The 23,947-nt window shown below is 33.7% G+C and overlaps 3 protein-coding genes and 1 long non-coding RNA gene across 4 annotated transcripts; 1 reads left to right on the top strand and 3 right to left on the bottom strand.

The window, feature by feature from the left end:
* Window positions 1–170: 170 nt before the first annotated feature.
* Window positions 171–1,644, bottom strand: LOC7454897 (60S ribosomal protein L31). The gene is made up of 2 exons (XM_024609001.2): window positions 1,457–1,644; window positions 171–607 (listed from the first exon to the last, which is right to left on the bottom strand). The coding sequence occupies exons 1-2, from the start codon at window positions 1,540–1,542 to the stop codon at window positions 325–327; spliced, it is 369 nt and encodes a 122-aa protein (XP_024464769.1). The 5' UTR covers window positions 1,543–1,644; the 3' UTR covers window positions 171–324.
* A 192-nt stretch (window positions 1,645–1,836) lies between these two features.
* On the top strand, window positions 1,837–4,954 carry LOC7481998 (sm-like protein LSM7). Its single transcript, XM_002313254.4, has 6 exons — window positions 1,837–1,985; window positions 2,097–2,149; window positions 2,224–2,305; window positions 3,095–3,166; window positions 3,651–3,703; window positions 4,481–4,954. Exons 2-6 carry the CDS (start codon window positions 2,147–2,149, stop codon window positions 4,568–4,570), a joined length of 300 nt encoding a protein of 99 aa, XP_002313290.1. The 5' UTR covers window positions 1,837–1,985; window positions 2,097–2,146; the 3' UTR covers window positions 4,571–4,954.
* Window positions 4,955–8,993: 4,039 nt separating this feature from the next.
* Window positions 8,994–10,167, bottom strand: LOC7475055 (zinc finger A20 and AN1 domain-containing stress-associated protein 5). Its single transcript, XM_002313991.4, has one exon. It carries the CDS (start codon window positions 10,018–10,020, stop codon window positions 9,481–9,483), a length of 540 nt encoding a protein of 179 aa, XP_002314027.1. The 5' UTR covers window positions 10,021–10,167; the 3' UTR covers window positions 8,994–9,480.
* A 7,534-nt stretch (window positions 10,168–17,701) lies between these two features.
* Window positions 17,702–19,838, bottom strand: LOC112328661 (uncharacterized). Its single transcript, XR_008060114.1, has 2 exons — window positions 19,732–19,838; window positions 17,702–19,571 (listed from the first exon to the last, which is right to left on the bottom strand). It is a non-coding gene; the product is annotated as an uncharacterized LOC112328661 (long non-coding RNA).
* Window positions 19,839–23,947: the final 4,109 nt, after the last annotated feature.

Below are 23,947 nucleotides of genomic sequence, written 5' to 3'. Positions count from 1 at the left end.
ATCGATTTTCTTGTATATATGAAGCCAAGCATAGCCCTTGTGTGGTTATGGTTATAATCATGTTGTAAGCCCTCAGCTCAGAAGAATCAGCAGATACACAAGCACTTGTTGCCTTTGCAGGGGTAATGGCCAATAGAGATGAAATACTAGATTAAACATCAGCAACGAGATACTTAAAACTATCAAGGCATAAATAAAAGTCAGATATTCTCTGGTAAAGATGTTCCCTTAAAAAACTCCAAAACAAAATGAAATTCACTAGAATGCTCAAAAGATATGGCCAAAACTGAAATTAAACTAATAACACAACGGAGGCAGGTTACTTCACTCTTCTTTGTCATCAATGACCATGGTGCCCAGTCCCTTGAATCCCTCTAGGGGTAGCTCTGAAACAGTGACAAGGGAGTAAAATTCTTCCTTGGCATCTTGATCATCATTCCTCTTCCGTGCAACGCGGACACGAATTCTCCTTGGGACACTCCTAATACCACGGCTCCAGATATGCTTGTTTAGCTTAACATCAACTCTAACATCAGTAGTCCCCATGGCCTTCTGAGCAAACTTCCTTATTTCCTTAATGGCCTTTGGAGCCTTCTTCTTGAAGGTGCTGCACATAGAAATCAAACATTTTTTTCAAAACAAATCATATCTACCACCCAACCAAGAAGGAAGATGGAGTTGGCTATCAATGAATGAGCACTACCTTGCAAAACCTATTCAATTGCACTAATTACATGCCTAGCAAAGTTTGAACTTCTTAACCCTCGCAGGTCAAAGCTTAAATTACATCAGTTTTAAGAAGACATCCTAGAATGTATTGTGAAAATGTCTGCAATAAAGGTTTAAGACAAATAACGCAGCAAGGAGAAATAAAATGTACAACAAATGCCCAAGATTTGTAATCCGGCATGGCGAAAAATCATTTTATGTAAGCAGGTACAAGAAAATTAACCTCGCAACTCTGAAGAAAATATATTCACATTTATTTCAAGAGGAAAAGGCTGAAAAACGAAGATGACAACCGAAATCTCAAGTCAATTAAAAGCAATATAAAATCAAGTCGAACTAAAAAAGAAATAGGTTATAAGAAAACAATGAGCAAGAGCATAAAGGGCTCTCTTATAAGAACAGGAGATATATATATATATATATATATATATATATATATATATATATATATATATATATATGAGCCCTATGATTGTTTGTTCCTTCAAATTCTCTTAGAAGATTCATAACAGCAACTAATCAAGTTCTTCTTTCAATTCAATAGTAAATAGCCTCTCTTCACTCTTTAACAAATCTGATAAACCAAAAAAATAACTTCAACCTTCCAATCTAATTTGTTGTTTTACCCGGGAAAAAACACACCTTTCAGTATAGAAATATTTCAATAACTCAAAAACCTAACAAATTCTTAAATCATATCTAAATGAAGAGGAAGAAAGTCAAGTACCATCCATGCAAGCGTTTATGGAGGTTGATGGTGTACTCTCTGGTAACAACCTCCTCCTTTCTTCCTTTCCCTGATTTCTCTGGCATCTTTGCAGCGCACCTATTCACAGAAAGGTCACAACCTTCCTCTTTCTTTCGGCTGCTACAACTAAACCCTAGCTGCTGCTTCACTATTAATATACTACCAATCTATAATAAAATATCCTCGTCTTTCCGCAAAACTACCTATATACCCTTTCGTCGAGGCTTTTTTTGTCATTTGGATTTCTATATTTTTTTAAAAAAAAAAAAGCGCTAGACTTTGTTTCCTGGGTCGGCTCAAGTCTGGACCCAAGGGGAATTGACATATGGGCTTCGTTGCTTGAGACCAAGTAAAAATGGACCAACAGTCCAGACCTTTTTGTTCAAGTTTGACTAGAACTAGTAATGTTGTTTTAGCTTCAGTGTAAAAAAGCAAAGCGGGAAAAGCACAGCAGAACAGAAGAAGAGAGAAAATCTAGGGCACACTTCACTTCCCTAAAGAAAGCGAGGTTCTTGCTTCTTCTTTTTTTGTTAATTTATATTTAGTTTTTTAAATAGTTGTCATCATGGATGTATTTCTCGTTTCCGTGGATGATCCTTTTCTTTTTGTATCATTCTAGGGGATTTTGGATTTCTGTGTAAAGAGGAGCTGCATAATTGATTATATAAGATGGTAATTGAGATTATGTGTTAAAATTTTTAATCTTGTGATTAAGGTTTAATGTGTGTGATCAAATGTGATTTCAGTCCGGAAGGAAAGAAACAGTATTGGATTTGGCTAAGTTTGTGGACAAGGGTGTTCAAGTCAAGCTCACTGGTGGTAGACAAGGTCGATACTTTTTACCTTTCTGCGTCTATTTTTATATGTAGATATTATGGATATGGATTTCTGGATTATGATTTGTTTTTGCATTGTTTTGGAGTTCAGTTTGGTTGTTTGGGGTGATTAGGTTAAAGAAAAGAGAAATGAGAGGACTTGAAGTGTATTTACTGAAAGTGAATGTTAGGTGCAATGTTGTAATCGTCAAATTTTCTCAAGTTGGGTGTAAAGGGTCGAACAAGGATTTCCTATTTTTTTTTTATTTTAGACATTAGCTGGAAGGCAGATGACTAGTATGGACTATGGAAGGACCATGTTTAAAATGTGGCACTGGAAATCACCTTACATTGTAGAAGGTGTATTTCAGGGGATGATAATTGATCGTGTAATAGATGGTCACTTTTGCAATTAGAGATCTGCTAGCTTTTATGTGGTGTTCCTAAGTGTTGTGATTTTAGGTTTTGATTAGAAGATTTAGGATATAGGTTCGTCATTTGTCATAAGAATATAATGCATTGGGGCACAAGCCATGCTTGAAATTGTATAGTGGAGATGGGTGTGAAACAGATATATGAGAATGAGATTGTGGATATCGAATTAATGGCAAATTTTTGGTCAACAAGTAAGAAATATTTTTGTGTAATTTTTTTTGTTATCAGCATATACCTGGCAGATTTTTGAAAATTTTCTTTCTGCCACTACTTAATTGAGATAGAGATTCCAGATCTTTCATAAATAAAACATTGTCACTTTCTAACTGTGGCATGTAAGGCTAACCTCTTGCTCTTTTGGGTTCAGTGACTGGGACTTTGAAGGGATACGATCAATTGCTAAACCTTGTCCTGGATGAAGCAGTAGAATTTCTAAGAGGTAACCATTTTACGTTGTTCTAGCAATGTATTATGGTAGTTTTGCATCAATTTTTTAGTGCACCCACCCAACATATTTCTGGACTTGTTTTAGAGCATCTCTCCAGGTAGTTCTATTATCCTGTCACCTGAGTCATGGAAACTCACCATTTCATTCTACTTAATTCATGTTAACAACAGCCATCTCCTTTACACTATCATTTCATTTGGATGGGCTGGATTATGTAATAGTGTTAGCTCTAGAATTGCACTTTGGGGGTGCATAGAGCTCGTCATTGAGATCATCTTGAAATGTATAATAGTTTAGTATCAAGCATCAACTTGTTTTAACTTCTGCGAGAATTTTTTTGAATTGTGCAACTGAAGTTGCATTGGCACTCACTGAATGCTGAAGTTTTATCTATATAGTTATGTGTGTGCTATTTACAGTTTCTGAGAGAGAATGCATAAGGATTGATTTTGATTTCTTTTCACTTGGGTTGCAGATGCTGATGATCCACTAAAGACCACTGACCAGACAAGGCGCCTTGGCCTGATTGTATGTTTTCTTCCAATCTCATTTATTCTATTTATACATTCACAAAAAGGGTCTAATTTTGTATGAACCCAAACTGGCGCTTATGTTTTGATATTATGACCAGACGTGTGGTGTAGGATTGCTAGTGAATTATTCGACCCAAAATTATCATATAGAATGAGTTTGGACCAATATATTTCTTTTGAAAGTCCAAATGATATCGGTACAAATTTTTCTAAAATTTTGGCATGTGCTGGGCAAGATAGATCGAGCTGAACCTTCAGAGCAGTATTATTTTTCTCAAGTTGATATAAAGGCAGGGCTTATTGTTGTTGAAATGATTTTTTTTTTAAAAAAAAGTTGTTTAAATTGGACTCTTGAAGAGGTTTAACCACACACTAATCCAAATCTTTTATATTTTAGAGATTTGTCTTTGTTAGATCTTACTCTGATGCTCTTATTACTACAAACTACTCGAGTAGTTAAGGTTCCTATTGGATTTGATAGTTTTTTCATAAATTTGTTGTCATCGTGACAAGCCCGTAATTTCTGCAATTTGTCTCCTGTGAGATTTTCGTAACAATTGCCTATGTTTTCACTGCCACCATCATTCAGTTGTTGCCTGGACTTGACATTTCATCACTACCTGAACAAAAGATTGGTGAAAATTTTATTTTCTACATTTTCAGAGCATTCAGACACGTAGTATTTAAAGTAGAGAGTCTTTGGCCTTGCATTTTTTATTCTCTCACATTGGAAGTATGAATATAATGAGTACAATGTTTTATTGTGCTACAGGTTTGCAGGGGAACTGCAGTGATGCTGGTGTCACCAACTGATGGTACGGATGAGATTGCCAACCCTTTTGTCCAGCCAGATGGGGCCTAGTTATATCATTGTTTATATTCAAAGCCGCTAAGTTTGAATCTCGATGCTCTTTTGGCTTGCTTCTCATTCTAATTTTGAGAAATTGCCACGCTACTGGGTAGGGAGTTCGTGGTGAGCTTTTGTTTAGTCTTCCCGTGCTCTTGATTTGTTTTTTTTTATCTTCAAAGAACTCGAATGGTAAAACTGTTATCTCGCCCTATTACTTAGTTGGCTGAGTTGACTAAGATACCGTATATTGCACGCAGTAGTTAGTTGTGCTTACCAAGTTACCCTTCTTACCCAGAAAAGGACAGTGAAAAATATGTGAAATGTGTGTTATTGAAATCCTTGATGTTATTTTAATCTAGTTGAAACATGAAAAGCTGTTGATTTTTTGTGTCATAAGGCCAGGTGGTTTGAATTTTTCTTTTCCCTGTTAAATCTTTTGTTTGTTCTCCAAAGTTATATGCAAGGATTCCTTTTTGGGCCCTTCGGCTTTTGTTTGGTACACTTCCATTGGACGGGAAAAAAAAAAAAAAAAAAAACCCTCATGACGACATCGTCCACCCAGTGAAAAATTGTGGGTTTTCGGTCCGGCAAGGTTATTAGGATTTTATTGGCTTAAAGATCTGACCAGAAAAACCAAGCTGTGCCAAAATCCTGATTTTTCTATTCAATGGCTAGATAAAACCAAGGTAGTGGCTAATGCATCTAAAGACTTGTAAAAGGCAATTTTAAGGTGGTTGTTTATATGATCTCGTGATGCGTTTATTCATTGAAACCGAGTAAGGGTCACATGGGGGCTTATGGTGGGGGTAACCCACCACCTCACACTTTCGGTCATCTTAAGCTATCTTTCTGCAATTGAAAATTGCTGCCTAGTTGTGATGTGGCCATTTCCTCTTGATTTTCTTTTTGTTTCTCGTTCAATGTTTATATAATTAAATCAGTGTTGATTTTTTGTTTTTACTTTTTCAACTGGCCACGCGACTTGGTAAGCTTCAACTTCTTCGATGAATTATGAAATTTCCATCGTAAATCTTAAACCTCCCTGAATATCCTGATTTATTTACTTTATTTTCTTGGGTCTGTTTAGTATGTATATATTTTTATGGTCATGAATGATGAATTCTTGTCTTTGAGATGTCGTAGGTTCTTGTATGCTGAAATTTACGAGTGTTATAGTTACCAAATTCGAAACAATCTTCTTTGCCGAACAGTTGATGGCAACATCATCGACAATCTGCTCAGCTCAATTGAGAAATATTCCTCTCAGCCTTGGTGCCACTATTTTCCTCATCGCCAATATTTTATTCCCCGACGGACATTCCAATGCTTAAAATTTGGCGTTGCTTCTTAAAATATTTAACCTTAATTATATATTGGAGTACAGATTTAGGTTGGTGGGAAAGCTACCTCTCGGCTTCATGGCAAAGCGAAGAGAAATCCTCGCCCATTCTACCTTGACATTGTTGAGGGATGCTCATTGCCGTCAAGACAGCTCAGATCCATGCTGACCATAAAAATCCCAGGTGCTTGAAATGCACAAACAGGTCTGATTTGTACAGTCGACCTATCGCAACTATACATTGCACGAGCCAAAATTATTTTCAATAAATTGTTTTTTAAACCTACACATATATTATTTTAGGACAGATTAAGAAACTCTATTAAATTATTATAAAGATACAAGACTAGCTGGAAAAAAAGGTCCCTGTCCAGACTCATTGCCATGCATTTTTCCATACAATTCCATCATTCCATGCTTGCTTCAAACATATGAAGGAGTCTTCGTTGTACTGCTTTGAAAAACGCAGGCGTCATTGAGTTAGCCTGACCTAAGAAAGATGAGTCATTCACCTTGTCTTGTGCTCTTTCTTTCATGTCCGCCTCAACAAGCTTTTGTCTTTCTAACATACTTTTAGACCCTAATTTTTTTTCCCCCTTCTTGGCATCGTAGGGGATATTTTCATATTAGAAACTAGAAAGCAAATCCCCACTCACCCACCCCATCCTTTTTCTTTTGGGCATATAAAATCTCTAGATAATCAGTCGGCTACAGGAAAACATAAAGAAAACAAACAGGGCCGATCCCGTTCTTGTCATCGTTCAATCATACACCAAACAAGTTCTCTGTGACTACAACAAGACCTGACAGACAGAAAAATTATTGTCGCCCCTTCGATACCATGTATATTTGGCCTCTTTTCTTGTCTTCTCCTCACTTCCCACTGTTTTTTTATGGGGAGTCGGAATACCGAATAAGCAAGAACCTTTCTGATTTATGTCTTAATGTGTATAGTTAACATCATCCCCTTTCAATTAGGACCACGTATCAGCATTTTATACCACGAACTGAAAAGGATAAAGGAATGGGATAGAATTTTCCTACACTTTAACTCTTATTTTCATGACTCGAAACAAGGAAATTGGTAAATCCACAGAATGGGTTCGAAGTCCATGATGAAGGAAAGCGACTTGATTCTTATCAGAGATATCAGTTCCCTAGAGATTATCTTACGTGTTTGGATCTAATCTAAGTGGAACATGTGGGATATCTACGAGGCCTATCTGTCACCTCTTTTGTGGTTGGTTTTGGAGTTGCCGAGCAAGTTTTAGCATCATGGAACCAAACCGAATTTCCTTCTTGCTTTCAGCAAAAAGTGGGCAGTCTTTTCGTTTTCCAGGCAGATGCCTGTTTGTGTGAGAAAAAATTAATCGATAGGAGCAGTAGAGTTGTGCCACATTTTAAAACTTGTATAATGTTTTCCGATACCTAGTTATAGCAAACGCTGAAAACTATTAGTATTTTTTTATGATAGGGATAAAATTTCACCTCATCAGGTAGAAACTAGAGACCCGCCCCAAACTATTGAAAGAACCTGATTTGTGTGTGTGTGTGTGTTTGATACCGTAGTTGGAGGTTTTTTGTTTGAAAAAATATAAAATTAATTATTTTTGTACCAATTTGATATTACGATTCTATGACTTCTGGGTTTGCTTTCTAAAAATTAACAGTTTGAATCTCACAAACCTCAAGATCATTAGAGGCTTACATGGTCGTTAACTTCAGGATCCATGGAATTAGTCGAAGTACGCGCAAACTGGCCTGGATATCCACGTTAATAAAAAAAAATTCTTTTATCAATGCATAAAAAGAGTGCGGACATTGTTAAAAAAATTATCATAAAAAAAATTTAATTGTAGACTAAAAAGTTTATATGTATATTCAATAAAATAAATTAAAAATTATATATATTATTAATAATAATAAATATGTTGATTCAACTAAAAATTGAGTTGAAAAGAAGAGATAGATATGTTGTTTCTTGAAGTTTTAAATGGTTTGAATAAATAAAATTGAATTTTTCTTTTACAAATCAAATATTAATTTAATATCAAAATTTATTTTTAATATCACAAAAGCCTAATATAAAACCAACAGAAATAAAACTTTAAACTCAATTTCTAGTCAACTTATTATAAAAAGATTAAAGCATAAATAAAAAAGTCAAATGATAAAAACAAAAAACACTATAACTAAATATTATAATACACAATAGATTGTGTCATTTTTTTTATTTTTTATTTTATCTAGCATTGTCTCGCGTATTCATAATTCCAAATATTATTTTATAATTGATTGAGCATCAATTTTAAAAAACCCAAACTGCAATTGTTAAACAAAAAGCAAAAGCAAAATAACCTAACAATAAACAAAATAATGCAAATAAAAAAAATCTAAAATGATCACTGTTCATATAAGAAATATTTCAATACCAACTTTTTTTTTTTGAAATGATTACTATTCATATAAATAATACTTGAATACCGGTCTTTCTAATATTTTTTTATAATATATTTTTTATATTAATATATCAAAAAAGAAAAACACTAAATATTTTTGTCCATCGAAAAGCATTTCAAATCTCATCACTAGATGCAACCTCCTCCAGGACAATTATGGGGTTTTGGTGAGAGGCAAACCCCACCGGACTCGTTGCCATCATAGAATATCCTCCTGCTACCAAAAACTTAAAAAAAAAAAAAAAAAAATTCGTCTCCCCCGGAGCCAATAGCAAAATGTGACATTCTTATTGGTTCCTATTTTGGACAGCTTCACAAGGCATCGAAAGGACAACTACCGCCTCCCCACACAAAAAAAAATAAAATTGGTCTCTAATTCCTACTCCATTCCATCCTGTACCCGCGCCTCCATGAAGTCAGTTACATGCCAATCAACCACAGCCATCCGATCATTACTTCTTCTCGAGATCTCAACACCTCCATTATTATTTCGCAAACAAACGCAACCACTTGCGCAAATGTCCCCATCACGCCCAACTCCACCTTACAGCCTTTTCTTTCTTTCTTTTTACAATGCCAATCATGTCAAGTGTCAACTAAAGTAAACTTATCACGCTATTTTGCCACCCCCACTGGCTTATTAAAATCTCACGATATATTAAAAGAACACAACATCACATGTGGGCCCCGGAACTTTCCAAACCTCGCAGCTGAAAATTCCAAGTCCACATGTAAAATAAATTGACATAAAAGCCCTCACGTTTTCATCCCAATTTACATTCACATGACATTGCCATCATCAACTTTCCAGAAACAATCATGTCCAATCCAAGCTCTAACAAAAACAAAAACAAAAACATCAAGCACAATAATAAGCATCATAATATTAATAATATTAATCTTTAATTTCTAAAAAAAAGTAAAAAAAAAAAAGTGAATGAAAATCTATAGATTGATCCAACAACACGAAGAATTTGATCTTGATCTCGGTGTTTAAACTTCTTGATAATCTTGAAACCCATGATGATTCAACGATATCTCTTGGTAGAACGTACTCGGTCGAGATCTATTCGGTTTGTATCGAGAGAATCGATCACCCTGAAATGTACGTCTTCTTTCTTGATTCAGACTCTAACAATCTTGGCAGCTTTAACAACAGGATTCTCTCTCGCGATAGCTTCGCGACCTGCAGTTTTGTAATCGTAGCTACAATCATGTCGATCTGAGTACCGATGCTCCCAGCAAAACAGCTCCCCACACCGACACCGGAATCCAGTCAATCCCACTCTTCTTCGGCACCCTGAGCACCTGTTCACCTCTTTCTTCGCCACATGATAGGCACAGGATCTTTCTTTATCCGATGCTGTTTCAGGCGACTTTTGTGGATCTTTCACCAGCGAACGAGATATGCTGGATCTCGCCGACTTCTCGCCGGTGAATTTTAAGATCTCGTTGTTAGATACGCTGGTGGCTGTTGCTGCAAACGTCATGCTAGTGGCGGTGGAAGAGGAAGAAGAATTAGACGTGCTGGTGCTAGCGTTGAAACATTTCTGACACATGTTGTTAGTTGCAGGATTACCCGTAACTCCACAATTATTGATACATGAAGTCAAGGTTTCTGGTACCTTGAACTCGGTCTCTTCTTTCTCTGCTCTTTGAGCCATTTCTTGATGATATTTTTTGCTTTTCAAGAATTCGGAATCGAAGAATTCTTGAGTTGTTGTGAGGGTTTCTTGTTTTAGTTCTGAGAGAGAAGAGAGAGAGGTTGGGGTTTGGTGCTAGTGAAGAGAGAGATGGGGGGGGGGGGATTTGAAGGGATTGAAAGGTCGGTTATGGCGAGAAAGAATATGGGCCTCATAGAGACGCGTATCAAACATTTCTTTTTGGACTTTTTTTTTTTGAAGTCTCGTGACAGATATGCCCTTTTGAATTTTGTGGAATCACAACTCAAGAGATGTTAATACTTAATAATCATTATCGAGAAAGTACATGATGTGGCTTTGCTTATTTTATGCAAATTAGTGTGGACCTGTAATTCAACTACCTGGATGCTTCTTCTGCTTCGTTAATTCTCTATGCAAATTGCTCATTCAAAAAGCTTTCTTTGCTGGCTGGCTAGACTCGTTTTTGTTAACTATTCCAATAGTTTCCGATAGATCAGCATGATATATCAGCATTTGTTGTTCTTGTTTGGATCAGTCTTTTAAAAAAATTGATTAAAAAGAGAGTAATAATCCACTATTTCTAGACTCAGTCAAGTGCTAAGTCTAAATATGTATGAATCCAGTGAGTTGTCATACCCATCATATCTAGGTTTAGTAAAGCACTAAACTCGTGCTCTTTTTAACTCCAAATAATCTCAGACTCCATGTTTCAAATATAAATTAATGATATTTTATCATGACAAATCAATAATATTTTATCCTGATAAGTCAAGGATATTTTTTGACACTCTAACCATCTCTCTTCAATAAAGAGTGCTCACAAACTATAAAAGAAAGTGAGATACCTTCAAAAGCATGTTCAGTTTTTCTCCACTGCGAAAAGCATATCTATTTTTAGGGTTTTCTTTTAAATTATAACTATTTTTTCTCTTGAACGATACTCAACTAATTATCGGAGAGTCCCCAAACACAAAAGAGATGACCTTTTACAGGTATCAAGCATGATCTACCAGCCATCTCGCCCGAGAATGATGGATCATATTGTCAAAATCAAGAGATTAACCAAGTATCTCAAATATCAACTTGGCTTACAAGCCCATGGGATAAATTTGGATCTCATCAATGGCGCTATCTGTGAGAAATGATCGAAAAGCCATTGATTACTCTTTTAAAAGTTGGGCTATTATCATCCCTAATTACCATTAAAGTTTGAGCCCCAGGGTTTTGAAAGCTTTCAGTTGGTACCAGCAGAATGTTGATTTAGACCGTGCAACTTCAAGAGTTATTCTAAGTCGAGGACTTCATTCATGTTTCTAAACCTGGCAGGGTAGATTATCCTTTACTAGTCTTATTTTCATAATAATCCAAAGAATTATGTTGATCTTGAAGGAATCCCTTCAACGATCACCTAGAAAACCTCTATTGGAGGAATGCCATTATCTCCCCTCTTTAGGGCCGAGACTATAATCTCGAGTAAAAATATATATTTTTATTCGATTATACCTCAAGGAAAGATAAAAATGTATTATAGTCAATGACTAAGAATGTAAATTTCTTATGTATGAATTAAATTGTTCAAAGTAAGCTTTCCACTTTTCAAGTTCTCCCTACAACACAAGCCTCTCAACCTTCCAATGATAGGATAGACTCACTCTTTTTAGTGTGATAACACATTTACTTTGAAAAGAATGATCATTTCCTTAATGCTACTTAACAATTTACCCTGAAAGGAATTGACATGGTATTCTTAATACAATCCCACATCTCTCTAAGAATGGTATAAACATTATCTCAGCAACGAGGATGGATACGTTCTCCCCTGGGTACAAGCCTTCAACCTTCCAAAAATGTGATGGATTCACTCTTTTTAGTGCGATAGCACATTTACTTTGGAAGAAATAAAAGTTTTCCTAGTACTATATCATAATTTACATTGGAAATGATTGATATGATCTCCATAGTGTGATCGCACATCTCTTTAAGAATAGGATATAATAGACACCACCTCAACAAAGATGTTTTGTTCTCCTAAGAACAATAATCATAAGCTCTTTCGTGGATTAAATTTGAAGCTTCTCAACACAACTTCCTACATGGAGGCTTATTAACAATCCATAATAAATACATCCAAACTAATAAGAGGACACCTACAAACGACATCTCTTCTTAATTCCAAGAAAGAGAAATCCTTATAAACCTTGTTAAGGTTAGATGATTTGCAGCCCAACATTAAAAATGTTTAACTAAGTATGGGTGTTGGACTCATAAATGATTAACTAAATATAGGCATTTGACCCATAAATATTTAACTAGGTATAAGTGTTGGACCTAAATAAAATTTATACTCAAGGACTTTAGACTCATGAAAATCAATATTGAGATGAATGATTCCTATATAGGGATTGAAGGGATTACATCAAAAAGAAAAAAAAATACACATTGAAATGGTGTTGATTCCTACTTCGAAATGACATCATGGTTTTCAGGGCTTTAATCATAATTATCAGGCGTTCACTTTCATAATTCCAAACCTTAATTTTGTGTTCATATCAAAATATTTTCTAAAATTTATTTTTGATTTGGTGAATGAAACGTTTTTAATTTATAAGATGATTTTTCAATTTAAGTTTCAAATTTCTAATATCGAAGGATGATATTCTTTAAAAGAATAAACTTTCATGCTTGATTATTTAGTGTTTTGCGTCCCTTCATCTAAAGTGAGATATATTTGATTTTGCATCAATAGAGAAAAATATCTAGAAAAGGAAGGATGATGAGATGATATACAAAGGAGAAGAATGACAAATTTTGTTGTTTCAAATCGGTTTGATTTACTTATGGCAAATAAAATAAAAACTAACAATAAAAGATCATATTGAAATGTTGGAATATTTTTTATAGAAGGATAAAGAGAAAAATCATATTTTACATAACAAAAGTGGTATATATTTTAGCAGGATACATCTTTACTCTACAATAAATGTTATTTGTACAAAAGTTATTAAATATATTGTTTATTATTTGATTCCAAACTCGGATCATAAACTAAACGAGTTAACTCATATTAATCCAAGTTAATTAAAACAATCTTATTTTAAGAAAAGAGATTTGACAAAAAAAATAAATCAGGTTATAGGTTGTAATTGATCCTGTTAAGCAAACTAGATCACTTCAAATTGATTTTTTTAAAACCTAACCCAGGTGGATCTACTAGGTTGGGTTTAATAAATGTAACTTGTATAATTATAAAACCTTTTAAAATACTGAAAAATAAGTATTTTCTAATCTATTCAAATAAAAAAATATCTAGGAAATCACCTTTAGTGATTATTTGTTTATGTGGTTCAACCGTGCTTTTCACAAAATTTGATTTTTTTTTCAAATTAATATTTTAGTGTTTTTTTTATCGTTTGATGTGCTGATGTCAAAAATAAATTTTATAAAATAAAAAATATATTTAATATATTTTCAAATAAAAAAATATTTTAAAAAGTAATTGCTACTACAACATGAAACACTACCTTAACTTGCATCAACCATGTTATGAAAACAATGCCGGACAAAAATTATATATAGTATGAAGTCTATGTTAACCATAAAACTCACCATCCTCTTCCAAAAAAGATAGATATAAAAAGAAGATGGAAAATAATATCTATACCATTATAAAGTTATAAGAATTTCCTCACTTTTGTTTTTCTCGTGTTTTTTTATTATATTTATCTTTCTCCTGTACCAAGCAGGGGAAGTGGTATTCTCGATTATCAACTCCCTAGTGCTGCATTTTTCAGAGATTAAATAATGTTTGTAAGCTTGTAACAAGGTTTTGTCGTGTATAATGGCAAAGTGAACGAGCCATCGTGGAAAGTTTGATCAGCGACGCTGCCTCGCTGTTCCCGAATTTTCTTGTTGGGTGGATTTTTTTATGGAAAATATCAAGAAATCTTTACATTTCGAGCTCGAATATTGGATCATCATTATCGCTGGTGTTGACATGTGACTGCTTTCATTTTATTTTCATACTAATTCTTTTGTGCCAATAATTTTCGGCCAGTTACAATTTCCCCATCCTCGATGATAGCTCGTCAGACGTGGTATTCTTGCCGATGCAATTGGTTTCAAGTACTTTGCTCTGAAAGAGTGCCGAAATAAAAGAAAAAGGAATTGCTAAGGTGTCCATAAACAAAAGGTTTTTTAAGGCTTTCAGACTGCATGAATGATTCCATCTTAAAATGTTTGTGACTAATAATTATCCCTCGAAAATTCATGCATGCTGTTAATTATGTTTCCTTAATCTGTGAAGGCCTCCGGGGTTAGGCATGACGTCCATTCATCGATGCTTTTTTTTCCTTCCATTTTTTTTTATATCAAAGAAAGATGTGACAGGGAAGCACAATTACTCCATCTACACGTCCAGGCTGGTTGATAAACTTGAAGCAGCTCGAGAAAAGCTAAAAATCTAGATAGCTTAACATCGAAGCGACCTTGCCCCTCGAGATCAAATTCCCTGATCATCAATCTATGCATATCTCAAATATTTTATTTTTCACCTTTTCCCCCTCGATCGGATTTCAACTCGATATGGCCTGTAAGGACCGAGGATAATGACTTTTAGAAGCCAACGACAAACGGAGCTTGGAATTACTGAATAAACAAACTGTAGCCCTTGTCTAATCTTTCCCACCATCATCAACCTTTTGGATTGGACTCTTGCTAGCGGTAACATACACCTGGTTGACACCATATCCTTTTCTCTTGCACCAAAAAAACCTGTTTATACACGCGTTGCAAAAATCTTGACGGGTGGTAAAATTGGCATCGCAGACAATGTGACGGACCCCTCTTGGATGTTAATGGTGACAGGGAGGCTTTAAGCCGCCCAAACGGACTGACCGCCCCCACCTTGCCTTTTCCTTCGAGTCCCTGTCGAGCTCTACGTGGCATACACGCTTAGGTCCCTGTTACATAATCGCCTGTAACACTCTCCGTACGCGTGTGATCTAGCTCCCAAATGTGCAAAACGTGAAATTAGCATGGGCTGATTATGGCTAGTAACAGTATAATGTTACTAAAAAAATGCTATACGCATGAAAGAACATGTGCCGAGTAAAAACTTAATCTAATTAATGAAGTCTCTTGTCTTGTTCCGACTAATATGAAATTAAACTCCACCTACATTTATTTATTTATTTATTTGGAAATATTATAATTTGCGTAAAATTAATGAGTACTATTAATTTCACCTGACATCTAGATATAAAAAAAAAAAGGACTGGGAGACGGGTGAGGGTGGCCATCATCCCCCCTCACACGCGACCAGGGCTCGATAGAGGTTTTAACAAAACCAGGAAAAAAATGCAAAAGATTAGTCATTAGTGTATACTAATAATAGTAATATTGTAGTTTTTTTCATCAATTATTAACGTGTTTCCTTGTTTTTGACATTTCGTAGTTCGGTAGAGACACCATCATTCCACGTACATGCACTCCGAACCCGTTTTAGAGTATCCGAGACGACATCTTTTTGTGCCAAAAAAGGGGAGGAAAAGATAAGATCCTTCAATGATTGAAGATTTTAATCTTCAATTTAACTGAATGGAGGCTTAGGACACGTTTGTTTAAAACTATCTCCCATGTCATGTCCTTTGATTTCAATCCTGCTTTGTTCTGTGTTAAGTTTTAAGTTGAAACTATCATTAGCATAAAACAATGTTTTCATCATTAATAATTAGATGATGAGTTTTTAAAATTGGATCCAAAATAAATTGCTTTGCTTAAATAAAATAATTTATGAAACTGCATTGTGCACACAAGACTTTTTAGCAAAATACAAAGTCAAGTATATATTATATTTTTTCATTAAACTAAAAACATTTTTCATGGATTTTTTTATGATGTTTGGTACATAGGATGATAATAAAATAATTTTAGTGATTAATAACATTAAAAAATTAATAATAATAATTTTCGTAAGAATGATAACAGAAAAAAAAAATTAAGTTAGAAATGAAGGATGTGGCGATGATAAGAGGATGATTATGATTATGATTATGATTATGATTGAAATTATTAATAATATTGTTAGTTTTTTTTATGAAATATTATTTTATAATTTAATAAATTAAAAATATCTTTAAATTCATAAACTTTATGTAATGATTAAGAAATATTTTGTGTTGACAATTTTTTATGACATATTTTACAACATTACCTAAAAAACGATTTTTGTCCCACCAAGCAAAACTTTTTTCTCACTCTCCTTACAGCAAACGAACTTGTTACGTGACTGATCTGAGCTTTTTTTTTTTTCAAACTATCCATGCTTATTTTCATTCAATTAGAAATACCCTTTAGTTTCCTGGATTTTGGAGTTTTTGTCATATATCTCATTAATTTACAAAACATAAAATGTATATTTTTGGGAGAAAAATAAATTATTTATGAAAATGATACAAATTATTTAAATAACAAGAAAATAATTTAATCCATGAAAATTAATAAAACAAAGAATTTTAAAAAAATTAAGAGCATTATGCATGGGATGCTGAATATTAATTGATGTTGGTTTATTGTTGTGCAAATGATCGAGCTAGAAGCTTAATTTGAGGATCAATTTTTTTTTGAAATATGTACATGGCATGAACTCTTAGATTTTGACCATTTAAAGAGATGTTTAGAAATGTAATAATTGTTATTTTTAAAATATTTTTATTTTTAAAAAATTATTTTTTATTTAATGCATCAAAATAATTTAAAAATATATATATTTTAAAAAAAAATTATAAAACGCCTTTCGGAATTCCAAACGGCGCCGAAAGCTTTGTTTGACATCAAGAATCACCTTACGCGGCTAATCAACTCTTAAAAGGCTTGGAAGGTTATCTGTGGGTCCACCACTTGAACAGGTCAATTGATGTGACTGGCTTTGGGATGTCAAACAAGAAGAAGTTTGAACGGTTCGGATTCATATTCGTGCATCAATTGAACACACGTGGCGGGTTCGTGTTGAAGGATTGAAAGTGAGGCAATATGGTTGGCTACACGTGAACGTGGCACTAGGCTGGTTTCCTTTCTTAAAAAGAGTAGAACCAGCAGGTGGTCGATGTGACATCGTCATCTGGTCGGCCTTCGGATAAAATCGATTCAAGTCGCTTTAGCTAAACCTTAAATTAGTTCACAAATTATAACCCAAAATTTGATCGAGATTCAAAGAATTTTTTTGTTTGAGATTCCTATAACTTTAACAATGTTTATTTATTTTGAAACAATATTTTTTTAATAAAAAATATATACAATTTAAATAGTAATAACAGCTTAATAGCCTCTAATCTCTTTATCAATACTAATAGGATAGGCCTAAAAATAAAATCCTATCAGCCATAAACATCTCCTCCTTAAGTACCCTTTAAAACAATTAAGGGTATAATTCAGGTTTTAAATTTGTATTTTAAAAATTATTAGATTGAGTCTCACAAACTCCAGAATTACTGAAAGTTTACATGATCGTTAACTTCAGGACTCGTAAGATTAATCGAAATGAGCACAAGCTGGTCCGAATACCCACGTTAATAAAAAAAAATAAGGCTTCTTTAATATTTTTTTAAAAATAGAGATTTTTTTACTTCAAATCAATATTTTTTTAATATTTTTAAATCATTTTGATATATTAATATCAAAAATAATTTTTTAAAATTATAAAATATTATTTTAATTAATTTCTAAAAAAATACACTTTAAAAAACAACAAAAACATCAATTCTAAACATCCCCTAACCTGAGCTCGAGCACAACAGCTCATGAGAGAGGCTCCGTATATCTATTTGTCAATAAAACTGAATTGTATGCTTCAGAAAAATCCATATTTGTCCCTAACAACGAGGAAGGACTAGCCTCCTCCGCCGGAATTCACTTGTTCTTCTTGTCAAGACTATCAAGATAGGCCTAAAAGTATAAGCAAATCAGCCATGCACATCTCATCTTCGAGTACCCTCTAAAACGAGTAAGACCTTTTCTTATCTCGAGCCCAAACATAGCATCCCATGAGAGAGGCTCCATGAATCTGTCCATAAAACTGAGTTGGGTGCTTCAGAAAAGTCTAAATCTATCTCCAGCAATGGAGAAGGACTAGTCTACTCCAATGGAATCCACTTGTTCTTGCATCAGCCCATGATTTTCTCATACCAGGGCTCGTTTGACGGTGATGATCACGCTACACGCACCTGTATTGCAAAAGATGACTGAAGTGATAGAACCCCACCTTGAACAATACACCACCTCTCTTATAAATTGACTTTCCTGCATCGGAATTGCCTTTACTTTCAATTACATAAAAGGAAAATGAGCATACATCCAAAGGCAATTATCCTCCGCAGCACAAATCCACCAACAAAAATAACCTCACAACAGTTGATTATTTGGACTTTTAGGGCTTTAACCATTTGATATTTACTAATCAGATTCCTTGTCAGCATACACATCTACTTTCCAGCCTTCCAGGTACCACAAATTTCTTCAATATGGTAGATTTAAAAAGTGGAGGGGAGGGGACGAGAAGCAAGTTGCTTGAGAATTTCATTTGTTGAGTAGGCTGCTACGTGCCTTCATCATTGGTTTTGTGCGTTGTGTGAACAAGAACAACACATTCACGGTGGTTGTTTCATGCCTATCTAAACCAGGAATCATGTTTACATCTTTATATATATACGCACTAATTAAAACATGTCTGACTCTAGGTTCTATTGCAAGACACACATCCTTGCCTCGAAAAACTAGAGTGAGAATATAGGAGACTAAAATCTTTGAAAAAACTGAAGGGGATTCAGAAAGTTTTCCCCGTTTTCTTTCGTTATGAAGTGAATCCAAAGATTTTCAGCATCGTCCGTTCGATGAACATAACCAGGTATCACCAAAACCTTGACGCGCTAATGTGATCGACTGTTACTGCAACTTATCAAACCATATCCTCTAAGCTTTTTGCATGAAACAAAACTAGAACAACTTAGAATCTCAAGCTATAACGGGTGCTATCTAATCTGAATGAAGTTAAATCAAGTGACCTGGAATCAAATCCGAGATGAATGGGATCAAGAAAGGTCTGACAGCTTACGATATCCAAAGTCCAATAAGTTCCTAATAATAATAATAATCTTAAGCAATCGAGAAGCATCAACAACTGCAGGTCAAATATGATTGTCTAAAGCAATCCAAAACCACCAAGGAAATCTAACTAATGCATGAACTCTGATAGGACCACACTAACCCAAAAAAAAGGTGATGGGTTGATTAGAGGTTAAAACTTACATCATCCAACACAACAGCTCAAATTCAACAAAATTTATGTAAAATCAAGAAATAAAGCCACATAAATAAAATTTGTTTTTCACTGAATTCAACTGCAACTTTCGAAAATCAAATACTTAATTACTAGTTTCAGGAGTGTAGAAGTGAAGAAACCTTTACCTTGGCACAGGGAAGATAATTTCTTAAAAGCCGTTACCTCTGGTGACTCCAAATCCAAAAAAAGTTACTCGAAGGTGAGTACTCCTAAACCCCTGCAACAACAAACCATAAAACAGTGTTAAACTCTGCTAATTAAGCTCACTTAAAAATTAAAATATCAAACACGAACAAAATTCAGACAGTACACGTAGAACACAAACAGATAAATGTTTCACTACATAAAAAATATATGAGATTAGAATAGAGAGAGACCCTAAAACAAACAGGAAATCGTGGTTGGTTAGAAAGGGGACTAAAACAGGAAGATTGAGGTGGCGTATATATCGCATAGAAATGGTGGCAGAGTAAATGATCGCAATGCGCCAGGTTCTATCGAGAAGGTATGCGTGGCAGAATGTTATTTGATCAGAGTTGAAGTCTAGAGTTTAAATTTTGATTGATTGATGGAAATTCACTGTAGTTGTAATAATCGTGTCATTGGATAATAAGCAGAAGTGAGAACTTGCGATGTCCTTGGTTTTAGTTTCCATTTCTATACAGCTATTTGTTGTTCTCTCTAATAATCGTGAACGAGTCAGGGAGAAGGGAGATGCGAGACAGGTGGGCGTGTGTTGCATACCTTTGCTAGGATTTTTCCTTCCAACTCCTCCAGAAATCTTGGCTGCCCGCGTACTGTGTTCTGTGCAAGGTAAGTTAATACAGAAGAGTTTCCGATTTTATTTGCACATGGAAATTAATAGATAGGTGATTCTCTGGCCTTGTCAGGATCGTGTGAGACTTGTCTATAACGAGGCCAAACGTTGAGCAGATTGATTAGCTAATCATACCTTTTTCTTTTGGGTTTTCGTCTGCATTATTTCTCCTCTACTTTGCTAGGATGTTTGTCCATTGTAATTGAAGACATATATGGAATTAGTTTCCTGTTAGGACATCTTAGCCCTCTTCCGATCTTAAAAGAATGTGTGCGTGTGTATTTTCCTCATCACCTGCACCAACTCTTTGAAGGCATATAAGAGCATTATACGAGGAAGTGTGAGATATTACCCTAAGGAAGTTCATTACAGAGGATATGATTACAAATTACGACAGGCGAGCCACATGAATATATACATTCTTCGGGCACAGGGAGTTTTTAAATTGAGAGGCGTTTCAGAGTTTTGTGGAGATTGTTGTTTTTTAAAATGTTTTTTTATTTGAAAATATATTAAAATAATATTTTTTTATTTTTAAAAAATTAATTTTAAAATTAACATATCAAAATAATCCAAAAGTACTAATAAATTAATTTAAAACAAAAAAAATTCAAATTTTAACAAAAAAATAAATTTAACCTCAATTCCTAACTGCATAAATCATTGTCACTATATATGACTCAAGTCATATGCAAAGCAAACGTCTCCCAGTCATAAAGGAAAACATATCCTTTTTATAGTATTTTGCACTAGGAAAAATAGTTAGAAAAATGGTGATTGACGGATCAAGATTTTTCTATTGAGCTCGGGCGCCAACCTGAGCCTAGGTGCTAAGCACACCCAACACCATTTGTTGAGCTCGGGTGCAGCCCGAGCCCGAGCCTGGATGCTGGGCATACCCAACACTCTAGCCAAATGTTAGGCACCTTCTGCATCTTTTTGTGGGCTCGGCACACCACCGAAGCACAACACTCAAAAGATGTGTTATGGTATACTTTTTAAACCCTATAACAAGAGTTTTTTTTTTTTTCATTAATGCTTGTGGAAGAGATATCATTCTCTATTAATGCTTATAATACTTGTGTAAAGATATTTGTTCTTCATGAATATTTTCATGGTAAAATTATTCTTCAGCTTCTTCACCCTAAAAAAAATAAGGTTTAGGATTATAAATACCCTTTGAACTACCCGGTAAAAAATAAGTTTTTTTTTACATTAAAAAAATACAAATTCAACACAATAACAACCAAAATCTTAGAATTTAAAGCTTTTTAAGTGTATTTATCACTACTTTTCTCTACTAAGTTTCTAATTTTAATATCAGAGAGTCCTCAAACACCTTAAAAAAATATTTTTTGCAAGTATACTTTAACATTGAAGAAATTAATTATTTACAAATACACTTATCCAATCTATAATTCGACCACCAAAAAACCTTATCCTATAAATACTTCTATTTTTTAACACTGCATCAGTGACCATTGCTTTCTTTTCCTCTTCTTCTTTCTTTCTGTGAAATAACTCCTTGTTTTTTTCATCTACCTTGTTCGTGAAGTACACCCCGATCGATTTACAAGTTCAATAACAAAGGATCGAGTTGTTGTAGGTTTTTTTTTGTCTCCATCTTCTCCTTGGGTCAGGGTTGGATTGGGAGTTGATACATTAGTGATTTTTTATTAAAAAAAAATCTAATTTCTAAAACAAATACTAGCTCCGATGCTCTTTGTATATTTATTTGTGGATCATGGAAAGCACTAAACAATATAAAATATGCTTTCTAAATCCCCCAAAACCTACATCACGCTTTATTCTTTTCTATCAATAAAACTCTAAAAATCTAATACAAAATATTTACATTCCAAAACATTTTTCAAATTAGTTAAATTACTGATTTATATCCTTTCAATAATTTTTCTTTTTAAAATGTTGAGTATCCTTGGTTACTATCTTTTAAAAAAGTGATTTGATCACTTTTGGCTTCTTCGGATTTATAAGCTTTTATTATTTCTTTTGAGAGGCTAAACAAATATTAAAAAATATTTTTAAAGTTTTTATTCATTTAAAAATGAAAGTATTTATACTATATTCGTTGGATACTATTTACGTAAACTTAAAATTAAAAATAACTATTTAAAAAAAGTAACCATAAATTTAATGCTAATACTATCACACCAACCTTTTCTTTATATCATGCACCTTATATGTTTATACTTCATACCATCCATATAGATTTTATTTAAGCAAAGGATATTTTCAATAACATTGATTGCCGTAGAAGGAGACATAAATTTTTTGTAATATTAAAATATAGATATTAGTATATGATACGCAATGATTTATCAATTTTCCTTATATTAACATTTTAATCAAGGTTTTTTATTATTAATAATGGGTGTGTGCATGAAAATTCATTTATATGCTCATTTGATCCAAACATGCATGGAAAGGTTCAATATTAACAATACAACAAACATATATTTTTAAAGATATATTTAAATTTGGTATAAATAAGATGTATTGTGTTGTGCTGCTATGTTATTCAGTATTGTATTATGGGATAAAAAGAGTGTTTGATATTTAATTATTGTATTGTATCTTTATTTAAATTATACCTGGGTAAATATATTGTTATGCTTTTGAAGTTGATGATATCTCAAAAATCTAACTAGCATGAGAATAGAGCTTTCGTGCTGGACAATCAGTTAATCAATTGGTTATAATAATCTCTTTTATTTTTCTTAACTAAGGTAGTTGATAGCTTGTACCTGGTTCTTGGTAGGTCAAAGCTACTCGTGGCTAGTACCTACAAAAAATCCCTTTTGATGGAGGCGGGAACTCTCCGATGCTTAAATAAATATTTTTTTAGAGAGAGAAAATACAGGAATATTCTAGAGATGCTCTGAAAATATATATGCAGTAGATAATGAAGATTGTAAATATTTATTCTGAAGGTCTCATGATGTATTTATAACTCATGAGTTTTGTCATTTTATGGAAAGAAAAGATTACAGTGTAATTACTCTGATAATATTTAATGAGGAATGAATATTCTTTACATCTATATTAATGTTAAATGAAAATATGACGGGTCCTTAAAGTTTTTTTATATACCTGAAAAGATGTAGAGATATTAGAGTTTTAAGACGTCAAATACAGCCAAGCCTATAGAGGTTGAGTTATTCCCCGAGATTAGATCCAAGAGAGGTTAGTCATTCTCCTGAACATGCTAATGGAGGATGATCATTACCTTAAACTTAACTGATTATAAAACCCAAATGTCTTGGGTCTGGCATGCTTGCCAGACCCATGTGACCTTAGACTTGTAGAGTGTCAAGTCCAAGTGCTTTGTACATAGTTAACTGCCAAGTCCAAGCGGTTTAGATCTGACATGTTTATCAAATCCACGTGATCTTAGACTTGACTAATTGTTAAGTCCAAGCACCTTGGGTTTGTCATATTTATCAAACCCACATCATCTTGGACGTGATAAAATATCAGGTTCAAGTGTCTTGGATTTGATAAACACATATTTTATTGTATCTAATAAGCAAAAAGTCAAATATATCATTAATCAACAACTTTATTTATATATATTTTTTTTATAATGAGAGTGAATAAATAATTTTGCTGTTTATTTTTTTTAAAAGATAAATATGCCATCCAATATTAATGGGTAAGTGGAAAAGACTAAACTGCCCCTACACCAAGACTTCCTTTTCTTTTCCTTTTTTAACTGAAAGGCAAAAACATAATTTCGCTATAACAGTATCCAGTGC

Source organism: Populus trichocarpa, chromosome 9 (assembly GCF_000002775.5).
Source record: "Populus trichocarpa isolate Nisqually-1 chromosome 9, P.trichocarpa_v4.1, whole genome shotgun sequence".
Lineage (NCBI taxonomy): Eukaryota > Viridiplantae > Streptophyta > Magnoliopsida > Malpighiales > Salicaceae > Populus > Populus trichocarpa.
This window is presented reverse-complemented; position numbering and strand designations above follow the sequence as displayed.